The 26,069-nt window shown below is 39.7% G+C and overlaps 1 protein-coding gene across 1 annotated transcript in view; it reads left to right on the forward strand.

The window, feature by feature from the left end:
- The window catches only part of ANKFN1 (ankyrin repeat and fibronectin type III domain containing 1), a 152,343-nt gene that overhangs the window by 59,557 nt on the left and 66,717 nt on the right, over positions 1-26,069 (forward strand). Inside the window, exons 6-7 of the mRNA XM_029212880.1 lie at positions 22,507-22,604; positions 25,631-25,721. Of these exons, the coding sequence (XP_029068713.1) occupies positions 22,507-22,604; positions 25,631-25,721 (189 nt within the window). The remainder of the gene's footprint in view (positions 1-22,506; positions 22,605-25,630; positions 25,722-26,069) is intronic.

A 26,069-nucleotide genomic window follows, 5' to 3' on the forward strand; every position in this document is an offset into this window, starting at 1 on the left:
TAGTTTTGTCCACAAGGAGAAAGAGTACGTCCTGTAGGCTTTACCTTTCCTACATGACTGTTTTCTTGAATCAGAATATACTTTGCTTTGTTAGTCAGGGAGAGGGAATATAATTTCTTGCAAATTCTGCTTGAGTGGTTTTCACTTGAATAGTTTTAACTACCCAATAGAAATAGTTTGCCAAAACTTTCCCATGATTTCCAAATAAAGGTATCATTTTAAATGATACCTACTTTCTTTTCCGATAATTTTATTCTTCCATATTTAAACAGTTCAATCTACCTAACACTGGGGTGGTATATTCTTTGTTATTTGGTAAGGAATTAATAAAGCTAAGGAATGTGTTTTGTTGGTTGGATGTTCTTTGAGATAAGAGGATAAAGATTTGGACTTATGGATCTTTTGCTAAAATGGTCTAATTCTTGAAAATCAAAACCCAGTAAAAGTTAACAAAAGAATTGGGATTTTTTAAATGGTCTTAAGAGATGACCCTTTGTTTTAAAACATGAAGAGTAAAACAGAGTGATAAAAAAGGATAAAATAAAAAGGTATAAATATAAAAACATATGAAAATCAATTTTAGAAAAGAGTTTTACTTAAAATGGTGGTGAGCTCCAAAACGCAAGAACGAAACAGTAAAATACTAAGAGCCACATAAGATATGTATAATAAATAATAAAAGAAAACCCCAGGATCCTGGAATTTAACAACCAAAGAAAAGCAGAGATCGTTTGGTTCAACCTATTCTTTTAAAACTAAGGAAACTGAGACCCAGAAAGGTGAAGAGACTTGCTCAACGTCACAAAAATATCCGGCAGAGCCAAAGTAAGAATCCTAGATTCCTGCTCCCAATTCACTATTATTTCCCCCATAGCATATCATTTCCCTAGTAAAAATCTCACCAGAAACCACAGAGAGGTCTGAAGCCGAGGCTAGGAACTTCAGGGGTTAATGCACCTAGCCCATAATCTGAGCAATTTGTAGAACTGAGGTGAGATTTCTTGAGTTTGCAGAAGTTGAGAATTCTCAACAAAAGGAGCTTGTTCAATTCTGATCTCCCTGGGATTAGAGTAACATGCTGAGAGTTCTTAGACACTTGCTACTTCTGCTGGCATCAGAGGTTCACAACGTAAGCCTCAGATTCTTGCATTTCTAACCAGGGTGGGATCATGGTAACCAAGACATCAGGTCAGAATCTCCAGTCGGTGCATGGGAGTAGCCCACTGGCCCTCCCTCTCCAGGACTCTTTAAAAGAAACAAATTTAAGAGACTGACTTTGCTCTTCATGTGGTTTCTAAGTATAACCAGCTTTAAATGGTGATGACATGGGTCCATACTCCTTAACATGTAGACAATCTTTTCACAACCTGGCCCCAACATTCCCTTCCAGCTGCATCTACCACCTCTTTCCATCTTGCATTCTACAGCTGAAACCACGGAGCAGCTCACCTTACCTTGGGCTCATCATACAATCTCATGCCTTCATGCCCTTGCACATGCTGTTCCCCCTGCATGGCATGCCCTTCCACCTTCTCCCAACATCTAGACTGAACAAATAGATAGCTGGTTGGATGAATGAATGGATGGCAAATAAATGAGGGAATGAATAAATATAATATAATTTGAGAAGCACCAGAAAAACCTGCCATCTTAAAGCAGCTCCAGCTCCCATTCAAAAAATTAAAATAAGCCCCCACTATTTGAATAGTCTCAGCTTCCCTACTGGATCACAACAGTGTTGTGATTTTCAGCTGTGAGACATTTAGTAAATAGTTTAAATAATGATTATGATACTGAAGTTGGAGTCTTGAGTACAAAAGATGTGAAATTATACCTAAGGTGCATGTAATTGGGCCCAACCCTGTATATATCAATGGGAGTGCAGCATATATGAGAACCCATAACCCATTATGTTTGCAGTAGAGGAAACAAGTTTGGAAACTCTGTAGTAGAAATAATGCCCTATGTTTTATCTTCTTTTTCTCTCTCTCTTTTTTTTTTTTTTTTGCTAGCTAATATTTTATTTTTTATTTTTTGGCTGTGCCACACAGCATGTGGGATCTTAGTTCCCCAACCAGGGACTGAACCTGTGCCCTTTGCAGTGGAAGCGTGAACTCTTAACCCCTGGACCATCAGGGAAGTCCCTGTTTTATCTTCTGGTTTCCTATCTAAAAATAGAAACATTTGGGGGGAAAAATCAAATAATTGATCAAAATACATAAGTGAAAATAGTCTCAGGGCATGTCTTTATGCTATTAGCCATCATTCATACTTTGATATAAAGTAATTTATTATTAGATGTGTCTTTTATTTTTTATTAGAAGTTTAACTTTCTTCTGGGACAGCTGGGTTCAGAATTTTGATAATGGGAGAAGACAGGGTGGTAATTTGGAAGCTTGGCACAGTGGTGCAAGAGACTAGGCTTATTTAGAGGAACAAGATAACTCAGTGAGGACTATATAGACATTGCTCTGCATGAACAGGAGAGACCCAGAGAATGCAAGTTAGAAGGTCCCAAGGACAACTCTGAACTGTTCACAGTCTTCATCCCCTCCTTCCTTTGATGCACATTCAATGAATAGGCCACAATCTCAAGAAAACAGAACTCAGGCTCTAGAATACTGGTTCTAAACAACTTTGGTATCATTCTCCCTTAGAAAAGCTCATGGACACAATGGCTTTGCCTACCCAGGAGAAGCACAGAACAAAACAAACCAAAAAATGCACTTATGCATATATACCCAGTATAGTTTATCTACAATTTCTGGACTTTTATAGACACTCTGAAGCCAAGACTTAGATTTCGTAGTGGTCCATTAACTTCAGGTTAAGGACCCCACGACTGGTTAATATTTGCAGACCGTTCCAAAGTTTGTCAAGTATTTTTCATATCATTATGTCATTTAACAACCCAATTCGCCAGGCACCCTGTCATCTTACTCATGAGAAAATAGAACATCAGCCTGGTTTTTCAGAGTGTATCTTCTATTTCTATCTATATGGAAAAATATCCAGAAGGAAAGTCAAGAACTGGCATCAGTGCTTTGCCTCCGGGAAGCAAGTTAAGGGAGAATTCAACTTTCTGTAGTGTTTGTATATTTTCCATGTGTGATGTCACTTTTTTTAAAAAAAGAAAGATATCAGATCTCCCACTTTCAAACCTGCATTTTTATATCCCTTTCAATAGGTGAAATAATGGGTACACTTAGAAAAGTCAGATATTTTCAATGTCTTCTGAAAATGAAACCTTTTAATACAATTTATATATCATTTTAAAATCACTTATCCCCTAACACTAGTCAGATAATTTACAGGTAAATAATACATTTTATTTATTTATTTTTTAACATCTTTATTGGAGTATAATTGCTTTACAATGGTGTGTTAGTTTCTGCTTTATAACAAAGTGAATCAGTTATACATATACATATGTTCCCGTATCTCTTCCCTCTTGCGTCTCCCTCCCTCCCACCCTCCCTATCCCACCCCTCTAGGTGGTCACAAACCACTGAGCTGATCTCCCTGTGCTATGCGGCTGCTTCCCACTAGCTATCTGTTTTACTGTTTGGTAGTGAACCTAGGGGTAAGACGGGAATAAAGACACAGACCTACTAGAGAATGGACTTGAGGATACGCGGAGGGGGAAGGGTAAGCTGTGACAAAGTGAGAGAGTGGCATGGACATATATACAATAATACATTTTAAAAGTAAATTTCTTTGCAGCATGATGAGATTGTATCTTGCTAATACATGGCACTTATATTTGTAACAATTAAATGTTTTATTGGGTGTCCTTGGCTTTTGACTTGCAAATTAGTTTTCAGTAAAATTACTGGACTGTGGAATTTTATGCCAGATTTTTTGATACATATTTTACTTATTTTTGGGGCTAAAGTAAGTAAAATTTCTCTTCTTCATTCTCCAGTTCCAGGCAGCATTGAGCCACACCTCCCCCACTCCCACACACCCACATTTTTAAGTATTTCTTCTCTTTGTGTGCTACTAAAACTTTTAGGTAACTAAATAATCAATATCTAGTGTTTGTACATGTTTTTTAAAAAATCAAAACCCTGAATCGTGAAATGCTTGTTACTTTTCTATTTTGAGGCTTAAAGAAATAAAAAATGGTGGGACATCTGTAAACAAATAGGGATGATGGACACCTTGATGTGAGACCTTACCATTCAAAATGATTCCAAATAAATTATTGAGTGGTGAGCCGGAAACACTTAAATTCAGCTGTGATCCAACTCCAGTAGGTTTTTTAGTTTCTATTAAACATGAAAGAATCTATTCCATAAAGCAGAAAGCCAAAGCAGAGTAATTATTTTTGGTTTCTGCCTGGACTTTCATTTACTGCTGAAGCTCAATGGCAGATCTGGTGATGCAAAGGTGAACTTCAAGAAGAGCCTTCCACCAGCTTTTCCACAAAGAGAGAGACCATGTTTCAGGTCTAGAACTGCAGTTGTCCAGGTTCCCAAAGTCCTGGTCATGGCCTAGGAGGGTGAAAGCAGCAGCGCGTTTGTGCGGCAGCAGTCAGATGATGTGATTCCAGCATTTGTCAACAACCATCCAACAATTACCCTGAGTAGATTCATCTTAGTGACTGAGTTGAAGTGAGGAAAAAAAAAAAAAGAATGGTGTAGAAAGGTCACTGTTCTCAGGCATGCCAGACCTTCGTGGGAAATCTAAGTTATCTGTGCACAATGTTGGCAGTGAATGAGCTGGGCAGACACCCCAAACATTATAAACCATAAGCCCTACAGAAAACAAAGAGTTTTGGGGCCATGTGTCACACAGACATGTGGTTTGGTTTGTATAAGAACTGAAGTCAGAAATTGTCCAGCTGAGTTGTAATACCTGCACCTACTAGCTATCTGAAAGTGAATGAAACACTCTTAAGAATTAGCTCCCTTACTTGAAATTTAAGAATAAGAATTAACCCAGCAGAGCTAGTGAGATTTAAATGTCTCCCATTACCCTCCTTATACCAACACTGGTCATCAAGTTAAAATATGAACTGATCATGTCATTCCCCTGCTCAACAACCCTCAGCATTGCAATCAATGCCATATCAGCATTGATTCACATATCAGCCCATCCCTCAGCCCCCACCTCCTTCTTTCCTCTGCTGCAAAGCATCCCTCCTCTACCTTATCACGCTCAACTCTTTCAACCCTCAGTTTCTCCCCCTGCGATGCCCTTCTCTGGGCAGTAAAATCCTACTCGATCTTCAAAACCCAGACCAAACATTGCCTTTCTTTATTCCAACCCCTCTTCCAACTTTGATGGCCCTTGGAACTTCAACAACACTTTGTTCACCTGCAAGATCACATCTTACTATAATTGCCTGTATCTTTATCCATCTGCCCATTGGTCTGTGAGTCCTAGGGCAAGGATGATGTCTTATTTTGTGTTTATATCCCATCACCCAGCTCAGTGCCTTCCAATCTTAAAGCTGCTCAAAAAATTATGTACTCATATATGGAAATGTGAATACATGAAGGTGTTCTTAAAGTGGAAAGTGTCATTTTAATGTAGTAATTAGCATTATTAAAGGTGAAGAACCTGAGCAATAAGGAGAATTTGGTCCCAGAGTTTTGTACTTGAAAACAATTTGTATCACAGCCCTTCTCAATCTAGATGCCACATGTTTTTCCACGATCCTGCAGAGGAATGGGCGGGTGCACCAGCAGGTGAACCCCTTGGAGTTACAAGGCATAACAACACCCTACCCTTCATTGTGGGACAGAGCCGGTCCATGGAACTGTACCTTCACCTGACAGCTAACTGAAGATTCAGAAGGAACATTTCTCAGACTTTCTCCAAATCAAAACTCACAAACCTGTGTACCTCTATGATTTCCTCTCTGCAGCTACTGTTTTCCTCACCTCTCAGTCCATGCTGAAAGTGTCATTTAACTATGAGGGAAAGAGGCACTGGATTTTGAGACCAGACAGACACAGGTTCGAAATCTAACCCTCCCATTCATTCCCAGTGTGTGGCCTCGGACGGTGTACTCAGTCTTGCAGAGCCTGTGACCTCACTTCTAAAATGAGAAAAATGCATAACAGGGTGGTTGCGAAAATCAAGTGAGAAAAATGTGGAAGAAGGTATTGCAATCAAAAAACGTTTTAGAGCTGTAAATTGTTATTCCCATGGCGAGAAGTAGACTTAGCAGCCACAGTTTCCCCTTCTTTTGTTACTTCTTCCCCCAGTTCTCCCTCCTGGATTCTTTGCAGAGGACCCACAGTACAGATGTACATCTCACTGGGCTTGGGTCTGCTTTTGCAGAGAGGAGTATTTGCTCGAGCCCCTAGTAAGTCTGATCTACTTTCTTCTCCACAAAGGAGAACTTCTGCAGGGGAAATAACAGTTTCAGCAGCCCCTGTGGTAACAAAGCATTTCTTTGATCTCTTGCCACTATCTGAGTGTGGTTTTGAAAGCTACTTAAGCATGAAAGTATCCTCCAAAAAACCCACTGTCAAAGGAGATTTCAGCTCACCTCAAATTCAACCAACTCTTGAGGTTTTGCATGTGTAAAAATGAGATGGGGACAGCTACATAAGTACTGAACGAGCAAAGAGATGTCAATGTTTTTATTACTGTTTGCAATTGAACTTTGAGTAAAGCTGAAACCAGTTACATACACCTGGAGAGAGGGCATGGTTTTTGATATGACCACGATATTTGATTTGGGAATTTTTAAGTATACAGCGTTGCTAATAGCTCTTAGTTTAAAAAAAAACAAAAACGTTGAACTCCAGAATTCACTATTTCCTATGAGAGCTTGAAATGCCAAATATTTGAGTTTACATAAAAATTTGGCTCACAAATGCCTCAGTGAATAGGAAAAGGTATCTCGTGGTGGCTAACAAGAAGTCAGGCACTTTCCTCCTCCTCACAAGGGGCAAAGATAATGCCAGCCCTGAGCGGGTACCCCATCGCACATGGATCACAGCACTAGTAGTATCTTTCTGGTCTCCCTGACTACAGCCTTGCCTCTCTCCAGTTTTTCTCCCGCAAGCTATAACAGTGATCTTTCTAAAACGCAAATGTGATCATACAATGGCTTAATCTTTCAATAGCTCCAAAATGCCTTCAGAATAATGTTGACACTTGTTAGCATGATGAGCTCCTGCCTCCCTGTGGAATCCCATCTCTGACTAAAGCCACACCCCCATCCCATTCACCTCTTCTGTTCCCCATAATCTCCCTGCCTTTCCCTGACCACAGCACAATTCTGTGCCTTTGCACAGCCACAAACTTCTGCCTGGAGTGCCTTTAACCATTCTCTTCCCTTGGCAGACCTACACATCCTTCAAGAGTCTGCCAAGATCCAGCTTGTGCAGAAGGTTATCCCTAATCACCCTCGCCCCCGACTGTTGAGGGTGCCCCCACTCTAAGCCTGCCTCTATCACAGCACTTATCTTATTGCATTATAACCTCATATTGACTTGTCTGTGTTCCCCATTGTCTTGAGGGCTGGGATCAGGCTTATTCATATTCACATCCTCAGCACTTTACATCATCTGGTACCTAACAGGGCAGCACTGAAAGTCTGATAAGTCAGTCAGCCAAACAGCACTAGATTGAAAGTTGAATTTGATTTCTTATCCCAGACATGCCAGGAATTAACTTGGTGTTGGACAAATAGATACAAAATTCAATAAACTCAACTATGTTTATTTACTGAAATCCGATTATGTATATATCCCTCCAGTAAGTCCACATAATTCTTTCTCTCACTGTCTATGGGCCAAGTACCTTACTATCAAGATTTAAATATTGCCACTGACTTTCCTGCCCTGCCTTGTTATCTTAGAATAGATAAAAGACTTTTCAAAATCTAGAGAGCTTCATCTTCCCGCAAGTGAGTAACCTCTTTTGAATGTGCAAACTAGCAGTCTTGTTCTTCATTTTTAACTGTGAATGTGACAAAGTCTTCTTTATTAAATAAATTATTGCAATCATTCATTTAAGACATCTGTACTGGAAACCTACTAAGTGCCATCTGCTCCTATGGACCCAGATAAAAGGCATGGGTGGATCTGCCAGTTAAACAAATGAGCTGTAAAACACTCAACAAACATTTTAGGTCCAAGCTACTGATTCAAATATGTTTTGTGAGTGTTGAAAATATAGAGACTTCACATATAAGTAGAAATGTTGAAGCCAAAGGCAACAAACAAAATAGAGATAACTACAGCACTACCTCCAAGAAAAGTACTTAGCCCCTTCAAATAGCTCCAGCTAGGATATACATCGTGCGCTGTGATGTGTAACCTTTCAGAGGGATCTGAGGGGAAAAAAATACATGTATGTTGCTTACAATATGAAGGGTTTTCTTTAATACACTGAAGCCCATATGGGATTTCTGGACCCCAAGCAAAGAACCCCCATATCAGCATATTGAGGTTTGTGCCCTCAACATCAGCTGGTCTGATCATCCACATAGAAGCAGCATCTGAGTCTGGGATTGGAGGACAGGGCTCTGTCTCCCCGAGAAGCTCTGAAAGGCTTATTCTTGCCTTGATGGGAAAATCTAAAGACTGAATTTTTCAGGGTCAATAAGGGCACCTTGTTGAGTAATTTACAGTAGAACGTGAAAACAAATACTGAAGGGAAGTGCCCCAAATAGCACATTCCCCTTGGTGAGACACAAAGGGAAGAGGACTATGGCTAGCTGCACCTAAGGTGGTCTCGTTCTTCCTTTTCTTTGCTTTCTTCCTTCTTCCTTCCCTCCTTCCTTCCTTCCTTCCTCCCTTCCTGCTCATCTCTCTCTTCCTTCCTTCCCTCTTTTCGTTCTTCTTTTCCCTTCCTGTCTTCCTTTCCTTATTTATTTCATTCTCCCACAAATTCCTCTGGATCCTGGGGGACCGCTCCTGCTTTGGAGTTGGTTTGTTCCCAGGCCGTTCATCCTACCTCTGACCTCAGCTTAAGCGTCTCTACCCAGAGGAGAGAGAAATGGGTGAAAAAAGACATGGGCCTTATTCAGGACTGGGGAGGGCTAGAGTTGGCTACTGGAGGAGGGTGAAGGAAGAATATCTGGCACTAGTGAGGTTACATACATGACACAGAACAGGCTCAAAATGTATGCCAGCAATTTATGAGTCTTCCGTGACTGTTCACACTTTTGCTGTTTTGTTTTCTTTAATCAGTACTTATCTTGGCCACCACAGCTACACGTAGCTGACACAAAATACAGAACACCTTCACGAGACTCACAGACCCTCGGCCTCAGTGCGGTCCCCTGCTCTGCTCAGTGGCCGCCACTCACTATCCTCGGTGCCCCCTGAAACCACAACAAGGAAACCACAGTACTGGAGACAACTCTGGCCCTTGGGGAAAGGAGGCAGAGGTGCCAACCAGGAGCCCCTGCTGCAGGTTCACTCAGTAGAAGTCAAATATTATGAATTCTGCAGACTCTTCACAGTTGGGGCTTTCTCTAGCTTAAAAGACCTCAACATGGCTGTTAGTCCATTTATCACTTTCTCCTCATATGGGCTTGAGAGGAAGACGAGAGAGACAGGGGTTCAAATCCAGACTCTGCACTGATAAGCTGTGTGGCCTTAAGCTAGTTATTTAAAAGCTCTGAATCTCAGTTCTCTCATTTGTAAAATGAGACAAGTATTATCTATGATATAGGACTGTTAGGAGGATTAAGTAAAATATTTAGAAGTAGATCAAAGTACCCCAATAAATATTAATAGATGTTTTCCCAGTATCCTCCAAAGATCACTAAGCACTAGCTTCATATAAACCATTACCTGTTGTTGTTTGTTTGTTTGTTTGTTTGTTTTTGCGGTACACGGGCCTCTCACTGTTGTGGCCTCTCCCGTTGCGGAGCACAGGCTCCGGACGCGCAGGCTCAGTAGCCATGGCTCATGGGCCCAGCCGCTCCGCGGCATGTGGGATCTTCCCAGACCGGGGCACGAACCCGTGTCCCCTGCATCGGCAGGCGGACTCTCAACCACTGCGCCACCAGGGAAGCCCCCATTATCTGTTTTTAACTAATTCAGGATTTTCTTTTTACCTTTTATTTTTTTGCAACATTTTACACATGCCGTATTTTAAAAGGCAATCTATGTAACCTTTTGAAAAATAATTGGAGCTATTTTCATAGGAAAAACTGCCAACCACACCTTTTGCCAATAGTTCTTTCCCATTATCAGAAAACACCGAGCCTAACTCAGCATCAACTAGAAATACCCTTTGTTGGGGCACTTGAGGCACCCATAGCTAACGTTCTGTGAGGAACATGCTGGGATTCGTGGCCCCTCACTAAAATGTGCCCTCAAACAAAGCAGTATAGATATAAGCTGAAAAAGATGCTGTACACATTTTACTGTTTCTTGGGGTCCAGCTGACAACAAGTGTTTCTCACTTTGACTCAGGAGGAAGAGGAAGTAAATGTCTGGCATTTTATTCAGTTAACAGCTATTTTTGGAACTATTATTACTCCACACAGGACGAAATGTTGGCCACTGTAGGGGATGCAAAAATGAGTCGGACCCAGTGCCTTCCCTGAAGAAAGCTACGGGGAAGATAAAAATTCTCATTTAACACAGTTTTTTTGAATGCCTACAATATGCACATCCTCTTCGAGGCCTGGGGATACAGTGGGGGGAAAAACAGACAAACTCACGAAGCTCATATTCCTTGAATAAACAAGTAAATTTAAATAAACAAGACAATTTCAGATAATGATAAGTACCAAAAATAAAGAAGGATGATGCATTAGAGTGAGATGCAGATGAGCTTGGGAGAAATAACTTAGTAAGTTAGAGAAAAAGAAAGTGCAGATGAAGCAAAATGGGTAGAACAGTAGGATAGGGGATTCCAAAGAAGTAGGCAGGCGCCAGATCACCACTCCTTGTAGACTAGGGTCTACATATAAAGGATCAGATAGTAAATATTTTAGGCTTTGCAGGCCATATGGTCTCTATTGCAACTGTTCAAATCTGCCATTGAGACAATATATAAAAGAATGAGTGGGGTTGTGTTCCCATAAAATCTATTTATGGACACTGAAATATGAATTTCATATAATTTTCACAACTTACAATATATTTTGATTTTTTTTCAGTACAAAAACCATTCTTAGCTCATAGGCTATACAAAAACAGGTGGTAGGCTGGATCTGGCCCACAGGGTCTCTGTTTGCCAACCCCTGTTGTAGACTATGTTAAGGTGTTTGGATTTTATTAGAAGTGCACTTACAAGGTTTCAATGAAGGAAGGTATTGTGATATTATTCATGTTTTGAAGAGCCTGTTCTGGCTTCAGGAGACTGGGGGCAGGGGAAGTGGGTATGCACAGAGACAGAGAGACCTTCTAGTTCAGCTCTGAAACTGCCCTAGGAGTTCCAATATGCAATGATGGTAGCTTGGATGAGGGTGATAATAATGGAGTTTAAAAAAATTAAAAGGAAATAGACTTGAAATATATTGTGCAGGTAGAGTTGAAAATACATTGCATGAGTCATTATAATACAAAATAGAGAGTATTAATGTCAGAAAAAATGACAGATGAAATTACTCTGGGGAATCAGGGAGAATGACCGGGGTTGAAGGAGCATGAGCCTTTGTTCAAGTAGGTTTTAACAAGAGGAGATGGGAGAGGCATCAGGCTGGAAAGACAACTTGTTTCCTAAGAGTTTGCATGGTGATGAGGCAAGAACTCTGGTCTGAGATACACTTGACCTCTCTGAACCTCCTGTCCTCATCTGTAAAAGTGGACCATAATATTAAAGTGTAAGCTTCTTAAGGCCAGGGACCATGCCACTTGCCTCTCCATATCCCCACAACCTAGCTGGACAATAATCTAATATCAATTCAATAAATACTTATTGGCCTAGTATATGCTATGGCATATGCTAGCTATTAGGAAATATATATTCATAGCAATTGTCCTCAAAGAGTTTGTAAGATTGAAGAGATAACTGCACTGATAGGTAGTTACTGTGCTACAAAGGGACAGTGTTATATCTCTGAGATACATAACAGGGATGTTAATTTTATCTTCAGATCCGAGAAGGCTTATGTGCAGAAGTGACATTTACACTGATTCCTGAGGGAAAATGAGGGATAATTACGAAAGTCAGAAAGGAGAAAACATTTCCCGCAAAACAAACAGTATGTGTGGAGAAGAAGCCTGACATGTTTGAGGATCTAAAAATCAGAGAAAGAGAACTTGTGGGTGCAATGAGTCTGAAGCTAGAGGATGGAGAAGGCCCATGTCACCCAGGGCCTTGCAGGCCAGGATACAGATTGAGGATTTTATCCCAGGCTCAATAAGAAGTTATAAGTGAGTTTGGGGTTCACACAGACCTGGCTTTAATTCCCAGTTCTGCCACTTGTTAAACTGGTAGAATTACTGAATGAATGACTTAGCCTATCTTGCAGGAATATTGTGAGAACAAAATGACAAAATTATCTGTGAAAGAACCTGGTCAATTTTCATTAAGTGTTAGTTTTCTTTTCCTGGAACACAGGGCAAATGCAGGGAGTAGGGCAAAACAAGCCTCAGAAATTAGGTTAAACGCCCAGCAAAGAAGTCCTTATTTTGTAGATCAAGGGAGAAAAATAGAACTCTGAGGACTGTCCCTCACTCTTCAATGTCCACATATAAACCCATACAATTTGACTCAAGTCAAACCCACTCTATTTGAGACTATACTCCATACTTCTACAAGAGAGTGGGGTGGGTGTCCAAAAATCAATATGGCATGAGTCCTTTCCTTAAGGAGTTTAATTAGTTAAGGTTATAAGGAGGAAAATGGGATGTTAAAAGTGGGTATAGTAAATTTACAACAGCTAAGATTTGGAAACAAGCGTAAGTGCCCACATAAGTGCTTCATGGATGAATGAATGAAGATGTGGTATACACACACACACACACACACACACACACACACACAAATGGAATACCACTCAGCCATAAGAAAAGATGAAATCTTGCCATTTGCGACAACATGGATGGACTTTGAGGGTATTATGCTAAGTGAAATAAGTCAGATGGAGAAAGACAAATATTGTATGATTTCACTCATATGTGGAATATGAAAAAATTTTAAATAAAATAAATGAACAAGACAAACTAAATAAAAACAAATGCATAGATATGGAGAAGAGAACAGTGGTTACCCAAAAGGAAGCGGGGGGAGCGGGGGAGAGCAAAACAGGTAAAGGAGTCAACTGTATGATGACAGATGGAAACTAAATTTTTGGTGGTGAGCACACTGTAGTGTGTACAGAGGTAGAAATATAATGTTATACACATGCAACCTATATAATGTTGTAAACCAATGTTACCTCAATATTTTTTTTAAAAAAATGGGTAGGAAAATGACCCCCATCCCCAAAGCCAAACGGAGTCACTTTCTCTGAATGAAAGTTGTCATCTGGCAAAAAAGTTGGAATGTTTTTGCTTTTGCCCCTGTGGCTGGTTATTTTATTTCCACGAGGACTCAACAGGATTCAGAAAGCTGCGAATTGATCACATATCTTGGACTTGTGCGTGTAAATCACACAGACCCTGCCCTACTTTGTATCCTTTAGAAAGTAAAATAGCTTGTCAGAGTTCTCTCCCTGCAGACAAGAAGGGCATCACGCTGCTGGAAACGAAACAAAAACAAAAAATCTCAGCATCCCAGAAGCTTTCCAGAGCAGCTCTTACCCCATGGAACAGATTTCAGATGCTGCCTATTCTCAGAGAAGGAGTGTGGGGCGGCAGTCCCAGCCTTCAGATCTCTAATTGTCACTTGGTTTTGTCACAATTGTTCCACTTTATCCATTGCAGCCTTTTAAAAGCTTATACTTCTTTAATGAACAAAAATTATCTGGACAGTTTCTCTTAAGAAGTAATCTAAAACAAGTGAAAATTTACCTGGCCATCTTATAACTCAAAGATATGGCAGTGTTCAAAAGAGAAAGGAAAAGTGAGAGGTTTGTCTGAATTAATAACCAATGTTCATATTTTCAGTCCACAGTGTCTTAAAAGTGCCCATTCATAAAACCCAGATAATCATGAAATAAAATATAATAATAATGTGTAATAATAAAATATAATAAAGAATAAAATAATAAGGAAGCCCAGACTGTTCTGTTTAGGCATGGAGCTCTTTCAGGCCATCAGAAGCAGTGGACTGGGATGTTTGCCAAACCTACTGGATGTTAGGTTTCTGTTGGCCAGCCCCTGACTCTGCCATCCTTGTTGCAGTCAAGTCCACAGATGCCTGCCCTACAGGCTGTATGCTGTGCCAATTTCAGGGTCAGCCCTGGCTTGGGCAAGAAGAACTGATGCAGGGAGTCTGAGCACCTGTACTGCCCAGTGCCTGGGTCCTGGCCACTGAACAGACCTCTCAGATGGTGACTGCTTAGTAAATGAACTTTTGCCCCAGATTCCCTCACTGTGCCACTCTTGCCTCCTAAAGGGGCTTATGTACCTCATTTTCATCTCCTGGTAACAGAATGTTACCTAAGGTACATCTGAGAAATCTGCTCCCCTTGGACACTATAACCTGCTAGTCAGGATACATCCACTCTGAGTCTATATGAGCAACCACCTAGCATTTATCCAATGGCATGATGGTAAATGTTGAACAACTGGATCTCTGGGGAAAAAAAGTACACACACATACACACACACACACACACACACACACACACACAAGTCTTCTATAAATTCTACTAATAGAAAGGATATGTAGCACACAATTTACAAATAATAACAACATATACCATACACTTTTTTATAAATTCCTCATAGCCTATCAATTCTCCCAAAATGCTTTTGTTTATTTTCATGCAATGAGTGTAGTTACCATGTAAACGTTGGTTGATATTTTCATTTACTTTAAGGAATTAAAACAAAAATGAAACAATACAGACTTATAACTTGACTCATCAACGACATACTTTGTGGAATCAAGTTACAGTTTTCGAGTACTGGAAGACTATTTCCTCAATTGTTTGGTGCTACACGCAATGTAACAGCCACAGAAACTTCTAACTTTAATCTGAATTATTAACATTTTCTCCATCACTTTCTTAAGTCTAGACCAGTGGTCAGCAAATTTCTCCTGCAAAGGGCCAGAGAGTAAATACATTAGGCTTTGTGGACTACATATGGTCTCTGTCACGTATTCTTCGTGTGCGTGTGTGCATGTGCACGCGCTTTTACAATCCTTTAAAAATGCAAAAGCCAGACCTCGGGTCGGATTTGGCTTTTGGAATTATAGTTTGCCGATACCTGGTTTAGACAGTCCACAAAATAAAAAATCAAGCCTTGGTCTTATAGCATTTGCTCATTGCTATACTGCAAATATTCCCACCATGGCCAATTTCAAGCTACCAATGTGGTGTCACTAAACAGACTGGGAAGGTAAGTGCAGTAGTACATCATTATATGCTATTTCCACCCTACAGATAAAATAGGTATCAATAATCTCAAGAGCATAATTACTAGTAAAATGCAGTAAATTAGGGAGTCATGAGTTTTGAGTATTTACTGTCTTTTTCTTTTAACACAACTTAGTTAACTTTAAGTTTATACAATTTAATTTTTAATAATGGCTGTGTTTAACAACCAGCTGGCAAAATTCCTAAAATTTTAACAATCAGCTCTTGCGAGCCATATGGGTCAACTCCAGCACCTGCTGGATTTATCCCATCTAAATGTGGATGGAGCCAAGCTCTGGCTTTCTCCTTCTCCCACTTTGTGCTGCCCCTAAAAGCTGCCCTATTATGCCACCTAATCTTAGATGTGACATGATGAGGGGATTTTGCACTTTGTACTCTGTGATAAATCTGAGACCTTCCCAACTCGTAATGTTCTAGGAAAACCAGCAGGTGAATCTACTAAGGAAAGAGATCCTATAAACGCACAGAAAAAAGTGATTTCTATATGATCTGGGGCTTGGGGATTACCTATACTTCCGATAACTCCACTAGTGCAGATCATTCAGACTTTCTCATCCCCAAATTGCAGAAATTACTGAAGGAATTTTTGTTTAAAGTCACCCCTGGTTAAGAGACCAAAAAAGTTGGTCTTCACAAAGGTGAAGCTCCGTGAATCTCACTGAAGACATTAGGCTGGCAGCAGCTGGGTCTCTAGAAGACTGGTATTCTTTCAACAAACACTTCATGACAAGCTTGGAAAAAGAGAAAGAACTCTCAGCAGTAGAAAGAATCACAAAAATTACAGTATCGTTTATTTAGAAAGCAAAGACGATCAAGAGAAAGAATAAATTCAGCCATAACAGGAGAGCCATTAGGAGATAAATAAAGAAGCAAATAGATCAGACTGTGGAGCTGACTCTTTTGCTGTTACTTGTAGTATTATGTACTTTTCAAAAACCTGAACATTTAGAATCTCTGCATCATGTCTGTATCTGTAGGTAGCTCTGTAATATGGCAGGCAAAACTAAGACAATACACAATATACATAGGTAGGGGCATATTACTTTTGTAGATGGCAGAAACTGACAATAAATAAATGAACATAGCCTTCCAATTCCAACTGTGCTTTTAATCTTCTAGAAGTAGTAGGTGCAGGAAGGATTTACTAGTGTCCAAAAAAAAAAAAAAAAAGGCTTTTGCCCTTAATTTAAATCATTGTTGTTCTAGGGAAAGTTAATTTGGGGAAAAAAATGTTTTTCTAATTAACTGGAAGACTGTGTGCTATGCAAACAATAAAGATTCTTGTTTGAAAGTAATGCATGCCCCTACTCCTAGAACTACCAAGGGAATTTAAAATAAAAAATGCAAGCGGCTCCAACCTCGTGTTTTGCCAGAGCTAAACAGAATTCCCAGATCCAGAGTTTTCACACGTCATTTCCCAATTTAAAACCCACACGTGTTGAGTGGGTTCATGCTTCAGCAAGACACATCTTCTCATCTCTAGGAATGACGTATTTGATCTTTTTCTGGGTTTCTCGGCACATCCCTCTCTCCCTCTTTCTACTTGTTGTGCTATGGTTGGCCTGAAAGGTTAGAAACTGCACAATTAGGTGGATCGGGGAAGATTTCATAATGCTCTGGTGCTGGGCTGGGCAGTCGAGCCAAATTCCATTCATTAGCTAAGGCGCCAGGGTGAGTGTGGCCAGTAAAAATGCTGTTTTGGTTCCATAGAAGTGCTGATAGGGAACAGGAAATAAACTTTTATTTTTTGGGTCCTTAGAGGCAGTATGGACAAGTGAGGAGTCTGGGATGCTGGGAATCTGGAAGCCAGGAATTAATCTCCATCTTAACTACTTACTGGGCAGCTCAAGCAACTTCCGTTCTCTTTTGACTGTATTTTTTCTAACACTGTTTTCTTATTCTTTAAGTACCAGCATCAGATTTCTGTCTACCTTATTCTTCAAGCATTCCAAAGTCATGAATCAAGTATTCAGTTCACGCAACATAAACTGAGCCACCTATACTGTGCTAGGTGCTGTGACAGATGCTTTGGAAACTGGTATCAATACAACTTGGTTCATGCTCTCAAAGAGCTTATAGACTAAAGAGGAGAGAGATCTCTTAAATACAAAACAATAAAGCAAGTACAATGTAAGAGACATATTAAAATTACTATGGGAAAGCTGGCAAAGGAGCTTCCCTTGGAAAGCCAAGAAAAGCTATGGAAAGGAAGGATCCTTGAACCAGGGGTTTGAATGAAGGGGTAGAAGATTTTGAGGAAGGGGAGCATATTATAAGAGAAAACAGCATAAGCAACGGGTCTGAGGTCGAGTGACCAGTGAGGCTCAAGTGGAAAGCTTGGGTAGGGCCTGGGCAAGAGGCAGGAGGATAACTTTCACAGTCTGTCCTCCTGGTGTGTGAAGAGGATAAAATAACTCTAGACTTTGAGGCATTTGAGATTCGAGGGACAAGCTGGACAATAGCGGTTTTTAGATTTTTCTTTTTTTAATCAACTGAATAGAAATTAGATATTGCTGCAACGTTATCTCTTTATGCCTTTCCTTTTGCACAGTCTTCACCTCTCAAAAAGCTGGCCTGAAGAGTGTTATCACTCTGCAGTTATACTGAAGAGTGCTATAACTCTTCAGGGTTTGTTAATCACACAGTCCACACCATGAGGCTTGAAATTTACCTGCACTTTGACTAAGTTCTCAGCTTGTGCGCCCTAACACTTCCAGTTATGAACTTTCCACTCTTCTCACTGATTCTGGGACATTCCTCCTCACATTATAGACTTCAGATGACGAGGGGAAACCTTCTGGAGCTCTGTTTTCTTCTTAAGCTTGGTCTGTGGTTTATAACAGCTGCCATCAGGAAAATGGTGATGGTTCAGGTAGAAACTCTCTTGCCCAACTGCTCTACGTTTCTAAAGCTTAGATAAAAATGAAATATTTGTTAAAATAACAGAACTTCACATTTAAAATATTCATAGCTATTTGATACAAATAGAGTGAATCACAGTTTGAGCCAGAGCCAATTTTTAAGAAATACTAACACCTAGGTTTTGTCTGGTACCTTTCTTACTAACGTTCAACTGCTATGAGCCACTGCATGATTGAACCCTGCTTCTATTTCCCAGACCTAAGTAGAAACAGTTGCCCTGATCTTTATCTTAAAACTGTAAGTCTTATATAGTTTTAAACTTCATATACATGGCTCCAACCCTTCAGGGATTTAGAGCAGACTTATAAGTGATTTTTCTCATGGCTTTAATATTAAGTCTTTAAACTACCTACACATAACTTTCCAGAGAGACCATGCTAAGTTGCCTTCTTAGAATTCCCAGTTGGCTCTCAAAGTGATTCCAGCTCATTCTATTTCCAGAAGTGAGCAGAAGCTCCTTTCTTTATGTCAAGAGTCCATCAACCCAAGGAAGTACACAGAGGGAAAAAACTATAGGTTGCCCCAGAATAGACTGGCCATTCCAACATGGAGAATTTTTTTCCTTCCATGTAGCTCTTCTCTTTCTCTAGACCCTTCCCCCTTTGAAACCTCCACATATTATAAGATCTAATTAGACTTAAATGGTTAAAACATTCTATTAACTCCTAAAGAAGAACACTCCTCCCTACAAACCTGCTTCTATTTGTTTTGTTGTTGTTGTTGTTGTTTTTCAAGAAGCCAGGCCCTCTTTTCCACCTGAAACATGCTTTGTAGAACTATTTCAATAGAACATGACAGGGGCTTCCCTGGTGGCACTGTGGTTGACAGTCCGCCTGCCGATGCAGGCGGGCTCGTGACCCGGTGCAGGAGGATCCCGCGTGCCGCGGAACGGCTGGGCCCGTGAGCCATGGCCGCTGAGCCTGCGCGTCCAGAGCCTGTGCTCCGCAACGCGAGAGGCCACAGCAGTGAGAGGCCCGCGTACCGCAAAAAAAAAAACAAAAAAAAATAGAACATGACAGCTTTCATTCAAAAATAAATTGTTGTTTCTTCAGAAATTTTAAAGATTGCATCTTTGAGCAACTTTTCTTTAACCATTTCTCAAATAATCTGGTCTTGTTCCCACTAATCCCTAGCTCTTCTTTTGGGATGTACCCTGAATCCTTAGCCTGAAATCAGAAGCTCTTGATCCTCAGTCTTGGGCTTGGGGCTTCACCACATCAGTGAACCATGCATGTCTCAATGGCAACCAAAGATATTTTTGTTTCTAGAATTTTCCTATATTCTTTGTTCTTTCTAGATGTCCTTGCACATGTGCTACTAATTTTCATTTTGTTTGTGATAATTCCCTCAACGACTGCTCTTTTTTCTTTCGCTTAAAATAATATGCAACACTGTTCTCTGATTACAAACCCTCTCTAATTTGACCTTAAGAAACTTGGCTTTTTCAAGAGCTAGTAGCTCATGGGCATAATAAAACATCTGGGGAAAGAAGTATACATACATACCTATATATATATAACACATATATTAAAATACATACATATATATGTTTTAGAATATGTATTTATAATAAGGTATAGGCTTGATTTGAGAGTAAACATACAACCTTAATCATTTGATTCTAATTAGATTTTACAATATGCCTAAGAGCTTCAAAGGGCAAGAGTCTGGAGAAGGAGAAGATTCACATGGAAGAAAAATATCTCCGTGTTGGAAAAGCAGTCTATTCTGGATGTGTGTGTGTACATATGTATATGCATACAATAAAACAAATATATATGTATTTGATGTGTACAATATTTAGTAAGCATTTTCTGTGCACCAAGCACACAGATCCAAGTGTGGATCTAGAGAGGGAAGAAATAACACTTTTCTTATTCTCAAATTTCTCACAATCTAACAAGAAAAGGAAGCATAATATATGTGTAATAAATCTTGTTTTTATATAAATTAAGGACTTTGGGAACACAGAAAAGATGTATTTAATCAATTATTCCTGAGGAATTTAGAGCATCAGTAGGGTTTTGACAAGCAAAGGTTGGAAGATGAACACAAGACAGAGGCATACAAATGCACAGAATAATAAACAGGTAACAAGGGCTTTGCTTTGGGAAATGGCAGGATATAAGGATAGTAGAGCAAGGCTGGGACTAGATTATGAAGGTCTTTGAATGTCTTGTTAGGGTTTCATTTTACTTTGGAAATCAGCTGGACACTATGAAAAGATTTTATGAGGAGAAACTAAACAATTAGATCCGCATTTTAAAACTAGAATTCGGGCTATAGTAAGAAGATTGTATATAAGGATAAGGAGATGAATGAACAGAAAAATCAATTAGAGTTTATCAGTTAGGCATACAAAAAAATCAGTTGCAGAGTTGATGCTCAGGATTATAAGGGTCTGCTCTAGAATAGCTTCAGTGTGAGGGGGAGAGGGAAATTTCTGGGAGACATTTAAAAATAGAACCTACTGGGTTTAGTAATCAACTGGTTGTGAGGAATTGGGGAAAAAGAGGAAGCAGGATGCACTGAGTTTTGGGGTTGGTTGACTGGATGTGTGGCAGTGCTAAATGAGCTAAAATTAAGAAAAAAAGAGGAGAAACATATTTCGGTAAGGAAAAGTACTTAACGGAGTACTTCCACTCAAGTGGAGTGGGGACACTCAGGTGGAAATTTACAGAAAGAAGTCAGAGCTCCAGAGAGAAGCTAAACCTAGAATTACAGTTTCAAGAGTCATTGTTGGAGCCATAAAAGTGGATAAGGTCACTACCTGGGACAAGCGTGTGGAATGAAAAAGGAGCCAAACCCTCAAGGAACAACACATCAAAGGACAAAGAAAGGGAGGAACCAGGGAGAGCCTGAAAAGAGGGAATCAGGAGGTAGAAGCAGCAGAAGACAGGGTGCAACCGAAACCAAGGGGAAAGAAGGTTGCAAAAAACGGGGGGAGGCCAAAGTGGCAGGATTTCCCAAGAAGAGGCTGTTGTGGATGATCAAAGCACTAGGAATTTTAGGAGAGCAATTTCAAGAGAGTGAGGATAGCAAGCTAGATTCCCAGGAGCATAATGCAGAGAAGCAGAGGATGCGGGGGCAGCAACTCTGAACAGAGGGATTGTGTGACTCTAGGGGAACAGCAGGGTTTAGAGATGGTTTGGCTTAATTTTGAAGTATTTAAGTGTCATAGAGAATATAGTTTAAATCTTAAGGCCTATAGCTTGTCATCATGAGGTTTAGAAACATGCAGGCCTTGTCTTCCATGTGACTGAAGCTCCTGCTTCATTTAGGATTGCCTCAAATCCTGCCGTGTGTAAACGGTCACTTAAGACCCTTTTTACCGATGATGTACAATTTCTCTCTCCCGACCACGGTTTTTTCAACCAGAGGAAAATCTTATGAAAGAGCGTGTCTCACAGTAAAATGGGGTGTTACAATTTGGCTGTTAAGATTCAACTGTGAATGAACACCCACTTTGGGGACGTCAGGCGTGTGGGGACCACCAAAGAGAACAGCCGCAAATCCCAAATCCTCCAGCTGAAAAGAAGCCTAATGAAAAAGCCTGGAAGGCAGTATCAGGGAGGAGAATGAAAGCCAGGGGAGAAGCATACGACACACTAAAGGAAGAGGGTGATTCCAGAAGGAAAAGGAGTCAAATTATGTGGAAGGAAATGAAAGGAGGCTTCTTCATTTGGGATGAGAATGCCCCTGGGAGCTCGAAGTAGCGCTCTCAGCAAAATGGTGAAACAGAAACCAGACGTGGGAACAAACGGAAGGTAATATCCTAATGAGCCCTTCGCCTCGTACATGAAGTAAATAACTTATCTTCTATATACAATGAACTTTTATATATAATGTGCCTGCGCACGTGTGTCTATATACATATATACATACATACACATTAAGGTATATTATTCACTGTTGAATGATTACTTTATTCCCCGCCTCTGTTTTAAAAAATAATGGTGAACTTGGAAACTGACTTACGCCGAGGAGAATTGTTACATGTGCCAATACAGGGAAAAGAGGGTAAACTTACTGTTTTTGAGAGAGATTATATGCTAGAGTTTCTATGATGCTTCTTGGTAGATGACTATTCTCTCTCTCTTTCTTTCTTTTTCTCTTTCCCTCCCTCCCTCCCCCTCTCCCCCCCTCCCCTTTCCATCCAGTGGAATGGAGCATGTCTAAAGACTTTTGTCCTTTGGCTGGAGAAATCATCATGGAAAACCTGCAGACCCTGAGATGCACAATCACAGGACTTACAATGGTAAACGCCACTAGACTTCCCACTCCCCTACCCCTGATGCTTGTGCTGGGATGTTCATACATCCCAGCAACAGCCAACGCCCAGTCCTCTGGCAACAACTGCCACTCGTTAAGCGTGATGTGTCTGGTACCCATAATCTGAACCCCACAAAGGAGTGAGCAGACAGCATGAACCACTTTGTAAGCTGCCATGTTCTACAGAGATCAGAAAAAGACTGGCCTCATGCAAGCCTTGAAAGCTGCTGCTTTCTGGATCACAGTCTAATCTTTGGGGAGGGATCAAAGGCTCTATGAGATCCAATTCTGACTCCCTGTCTGATGGTAAAAATAATAGCTTCATCCAACCCTCATCCCCACAGCCTCAGTTAAGATCAGTCATCAATTGGAGTCACACAATTTCCTGAGAGAAACCCTTTTCCCTTGATTAAAAAAAAAAAAAAAAAAAAAAAAAAAATCTGCCCAAGTGTGCTTTCACAGAAAAGAAACTATATATGGTGGCACTACATTTCTCAGTAACCTGAACCAATTTAAACTGTGAATGAAAACCTGGAAGAGACTGTGCTTATTTGTTTAACCAATCTAAACTTAAGTGTTAATTATTTATAGAACTATAAACCATATAAGCATATGAAATGCAGAAAATAAAAACACCTAACAAATCAGTCCAGACTGGAACAAACCCTATATTTCCTCAAACAATTAAATGCAACAAAACTGGATCATCAAAATCTTTTTAACTGAAAAAGATTTTAAGTACACTTAAATTAAACCTGTACTTTTTTATCCAATTCAAATAATTAATATCTTAGGACCTTCATATGTGAGAGGTAGAAGGAGAATTTTCTTGTTTTTCTAAAAGGTTAGTCAATTAAAACAGTTATCTGTAAAGCATAATCCTGAAGCCCAGAATTAAAAATCTGTGTTAGGTTGCACCTCTTCAAGTTTGAACCAGCTTATTCTAATAGAATTCTTGGTGGTTGGGTCACCATCACAGAATCTTAACTTTTAGTCTTACTTACACATCTACACCAGGGGCCAAAACCGTGGATTAGCAGAACAAACAAACCCCTGAATGGGTGGCCCCTACAGATGCTATTGTCATCTGATTCCCAACCCTATAGCTCACATGATGGAAGAGGGGCAGAGAGAACCCGAGGGAATTTCCGCCGCTTAAAAGAAAAAGTGATATGGTGATAAAAATGGAAAACTCTCCACAGAGAGGTCCTCTAATATTTGAACTAATTTTTTACAGGGATTAAGTTTTTGCAGTTGGTCATCCAATGAGAGCAACACAGACACTATCCTAATCACATAAAAGCCTACAAGTAGATTTACACTTCAGAGAATCTCCATAGCCTTGAGGCACCTAGAAACCCATTTTTAATGTTATAAAAATCAAGTGTATGATATGGTAGGGCCACTACTATTAAATCCCTAGCAACGGCTCTACAACGATTGCTATTTTTTTTTAACTTCAAACACCACTTTACAAATTTTGCAAGCAGTGCTTTAACAGGTGCTGACTTCTAAAATACCCCTTTGGGTTCATCAGAAAACAAACATTCCTCAAAGCAAAAATATAAAAGCATAAAACATTTTAAAATATTATAAGCAAACAAAAAACAACTCCTTAATTCTTTTTTTTTGAATTGAAGTATAATTTATTTATAATGCTATATTAGTTTCGGGTGTAGAATGTAGTAATCCAATATTTTTATAGATTATACTCCACTTAAAGTTATTAGAAAATATTGGCTATATTCCCTGTATTATACATTATATCCTTGTATCTTATTTGTTTTTTACCTGGTGGTTTGTACCTCTTAATTCTCTTCTACTATCTTGCCCCTCCCCTCTGGTCACCACTAGTTTGTTCTCTACATCCTGAGTCTGTTTCTTTTTTGTTACATTCCCTAGTTTGTTTGTTTTATTTTTCAGACTCCACATATAAGTGATATCATACAGTATTTGTCTTTGTCTGACTTATTTCACTAAGCATAATAACCCTCCAGGCCCACCCATGTTGTTGCAAGTGGCAAAATTTCACTCTTTTTTATGGCTGAGTAATAATCCATTGTGTGTGTGTGTGTGTGTGTGTGTGTGTGTGTGTGTGTGTATAATCACATCTTCTTTATCCATTCATCTGTTAATGGACACTTCGTTTGCTTCCTTCCATACCTTGGTTATTGTAAATTATGCTTCTATGAACATTGGGGTGCATATATCTTTTCAAATTGGTGTTTTGTTTTCTTTGGATAAATACCCAGAAGCGGAATTGCTGGATCATATGGCAGTTCTATTCTTATGTTTTTGAGGAGCCTCCATACAGCCATAACTCCTTAATTCTTAATGTCATAAAACATTAAAGCATATAAACCATTGTTTTAATAAGGGTTTTAAAACTGAAGTAGCATCAAAGAATTAATTTTTAAAATGTCTGAATAACTGAGTAAAGGATATTTATTGCAGCATTATTTACTTAGCATAAAATGTGGAAACAATCTAAATGTCCACTAATGAGGGATTGGTTAAATAAATGACTGTGTTTACCCAAAGTGAAGTACTATACAACTACTAAAAGAATGAAGCAGATCTCTAATTATTAATCTGAAAAGATGTTCATTACAACTTGTTGATCTTGTAAAGCAAGTTGATCAGCTAGAAAAAGGTGATAGTAGTTGCCACTGGGGAGGAGAAAATAAGGAAAAAGAGGTAAGGGTGAGAAACTGCAGGTTTTGGTAAACCTTACAGAACTATGACTTAAAAACTGGTGTATAATGGTTTGGGGAAGGTCAGGAAAAGCAACTATGATATTCCAATTTTGAAAAAAGAAAGCACAAAGAAACTAAGAGGGCACTCCAAATATGTTTATTATCATGTAAAAACATAATAGTCAAGAAAAGCTAGAAAGTTAAAGTATGGGTAGTGGGATGAACAAGTTCATCAGACACAGAATAAAGCTTCTAGGGTAAAACTGACTAAATAAAATTCCCAACGCATCATTCTCTCTATTTCGATACTTTGCAGGGCCAACAGTATTTTGTTCAAGTCTCGGCTTATAACATGAAAGGATGGGGACCTGCTCAGACCACGACACCAGCATGTGCCTCTCCTTCTAGTAGGTGGTGGCTGTGAACTCTCTCAAGCCTGGCCAGACTCCAACTCCAATTCCATCCTCAGGATGCCATTGCCATTCCCTCTCCCCACTGCTTGGGACTAATAAGATGTCCTCAGAGTAGCATCTGGCCACATAATGAATGATCCCTCTGCAGAAATGTTCCCCTGGGAGGCAACTCAGTAGAATGAAAGAAGAGGGAATTTGGAACCAGCAAGACTGAATTTGATACCCATTATACCTTTTATTAGCTGTGTGACTTTCAAAATTTACTTAAAGTCTCTGAGTCTCAATTCAACATCTGTAGAATGGGTCCGATCATACCCTTCACAGGCTTTTGTGGAGATGTAC

This window comes from Monodon monoceros, unplaced genomic scaffold (assembly GCF_005190385.1).
Source record: "Monodon monoceros isolate NGI ecotype Baffin Bay Population unplaced genomic scaffold, NGI_Narwhal_1 Super_Scaffold_9, whole genome shotgun sequence".
Taxonomy (NCBI): domain Eukaryota; kingdom Metazoa; phylum Chordata; class Mammalia; order Artiodactyla; family Monodontidae; genus Monodon; species Monodon monoceros.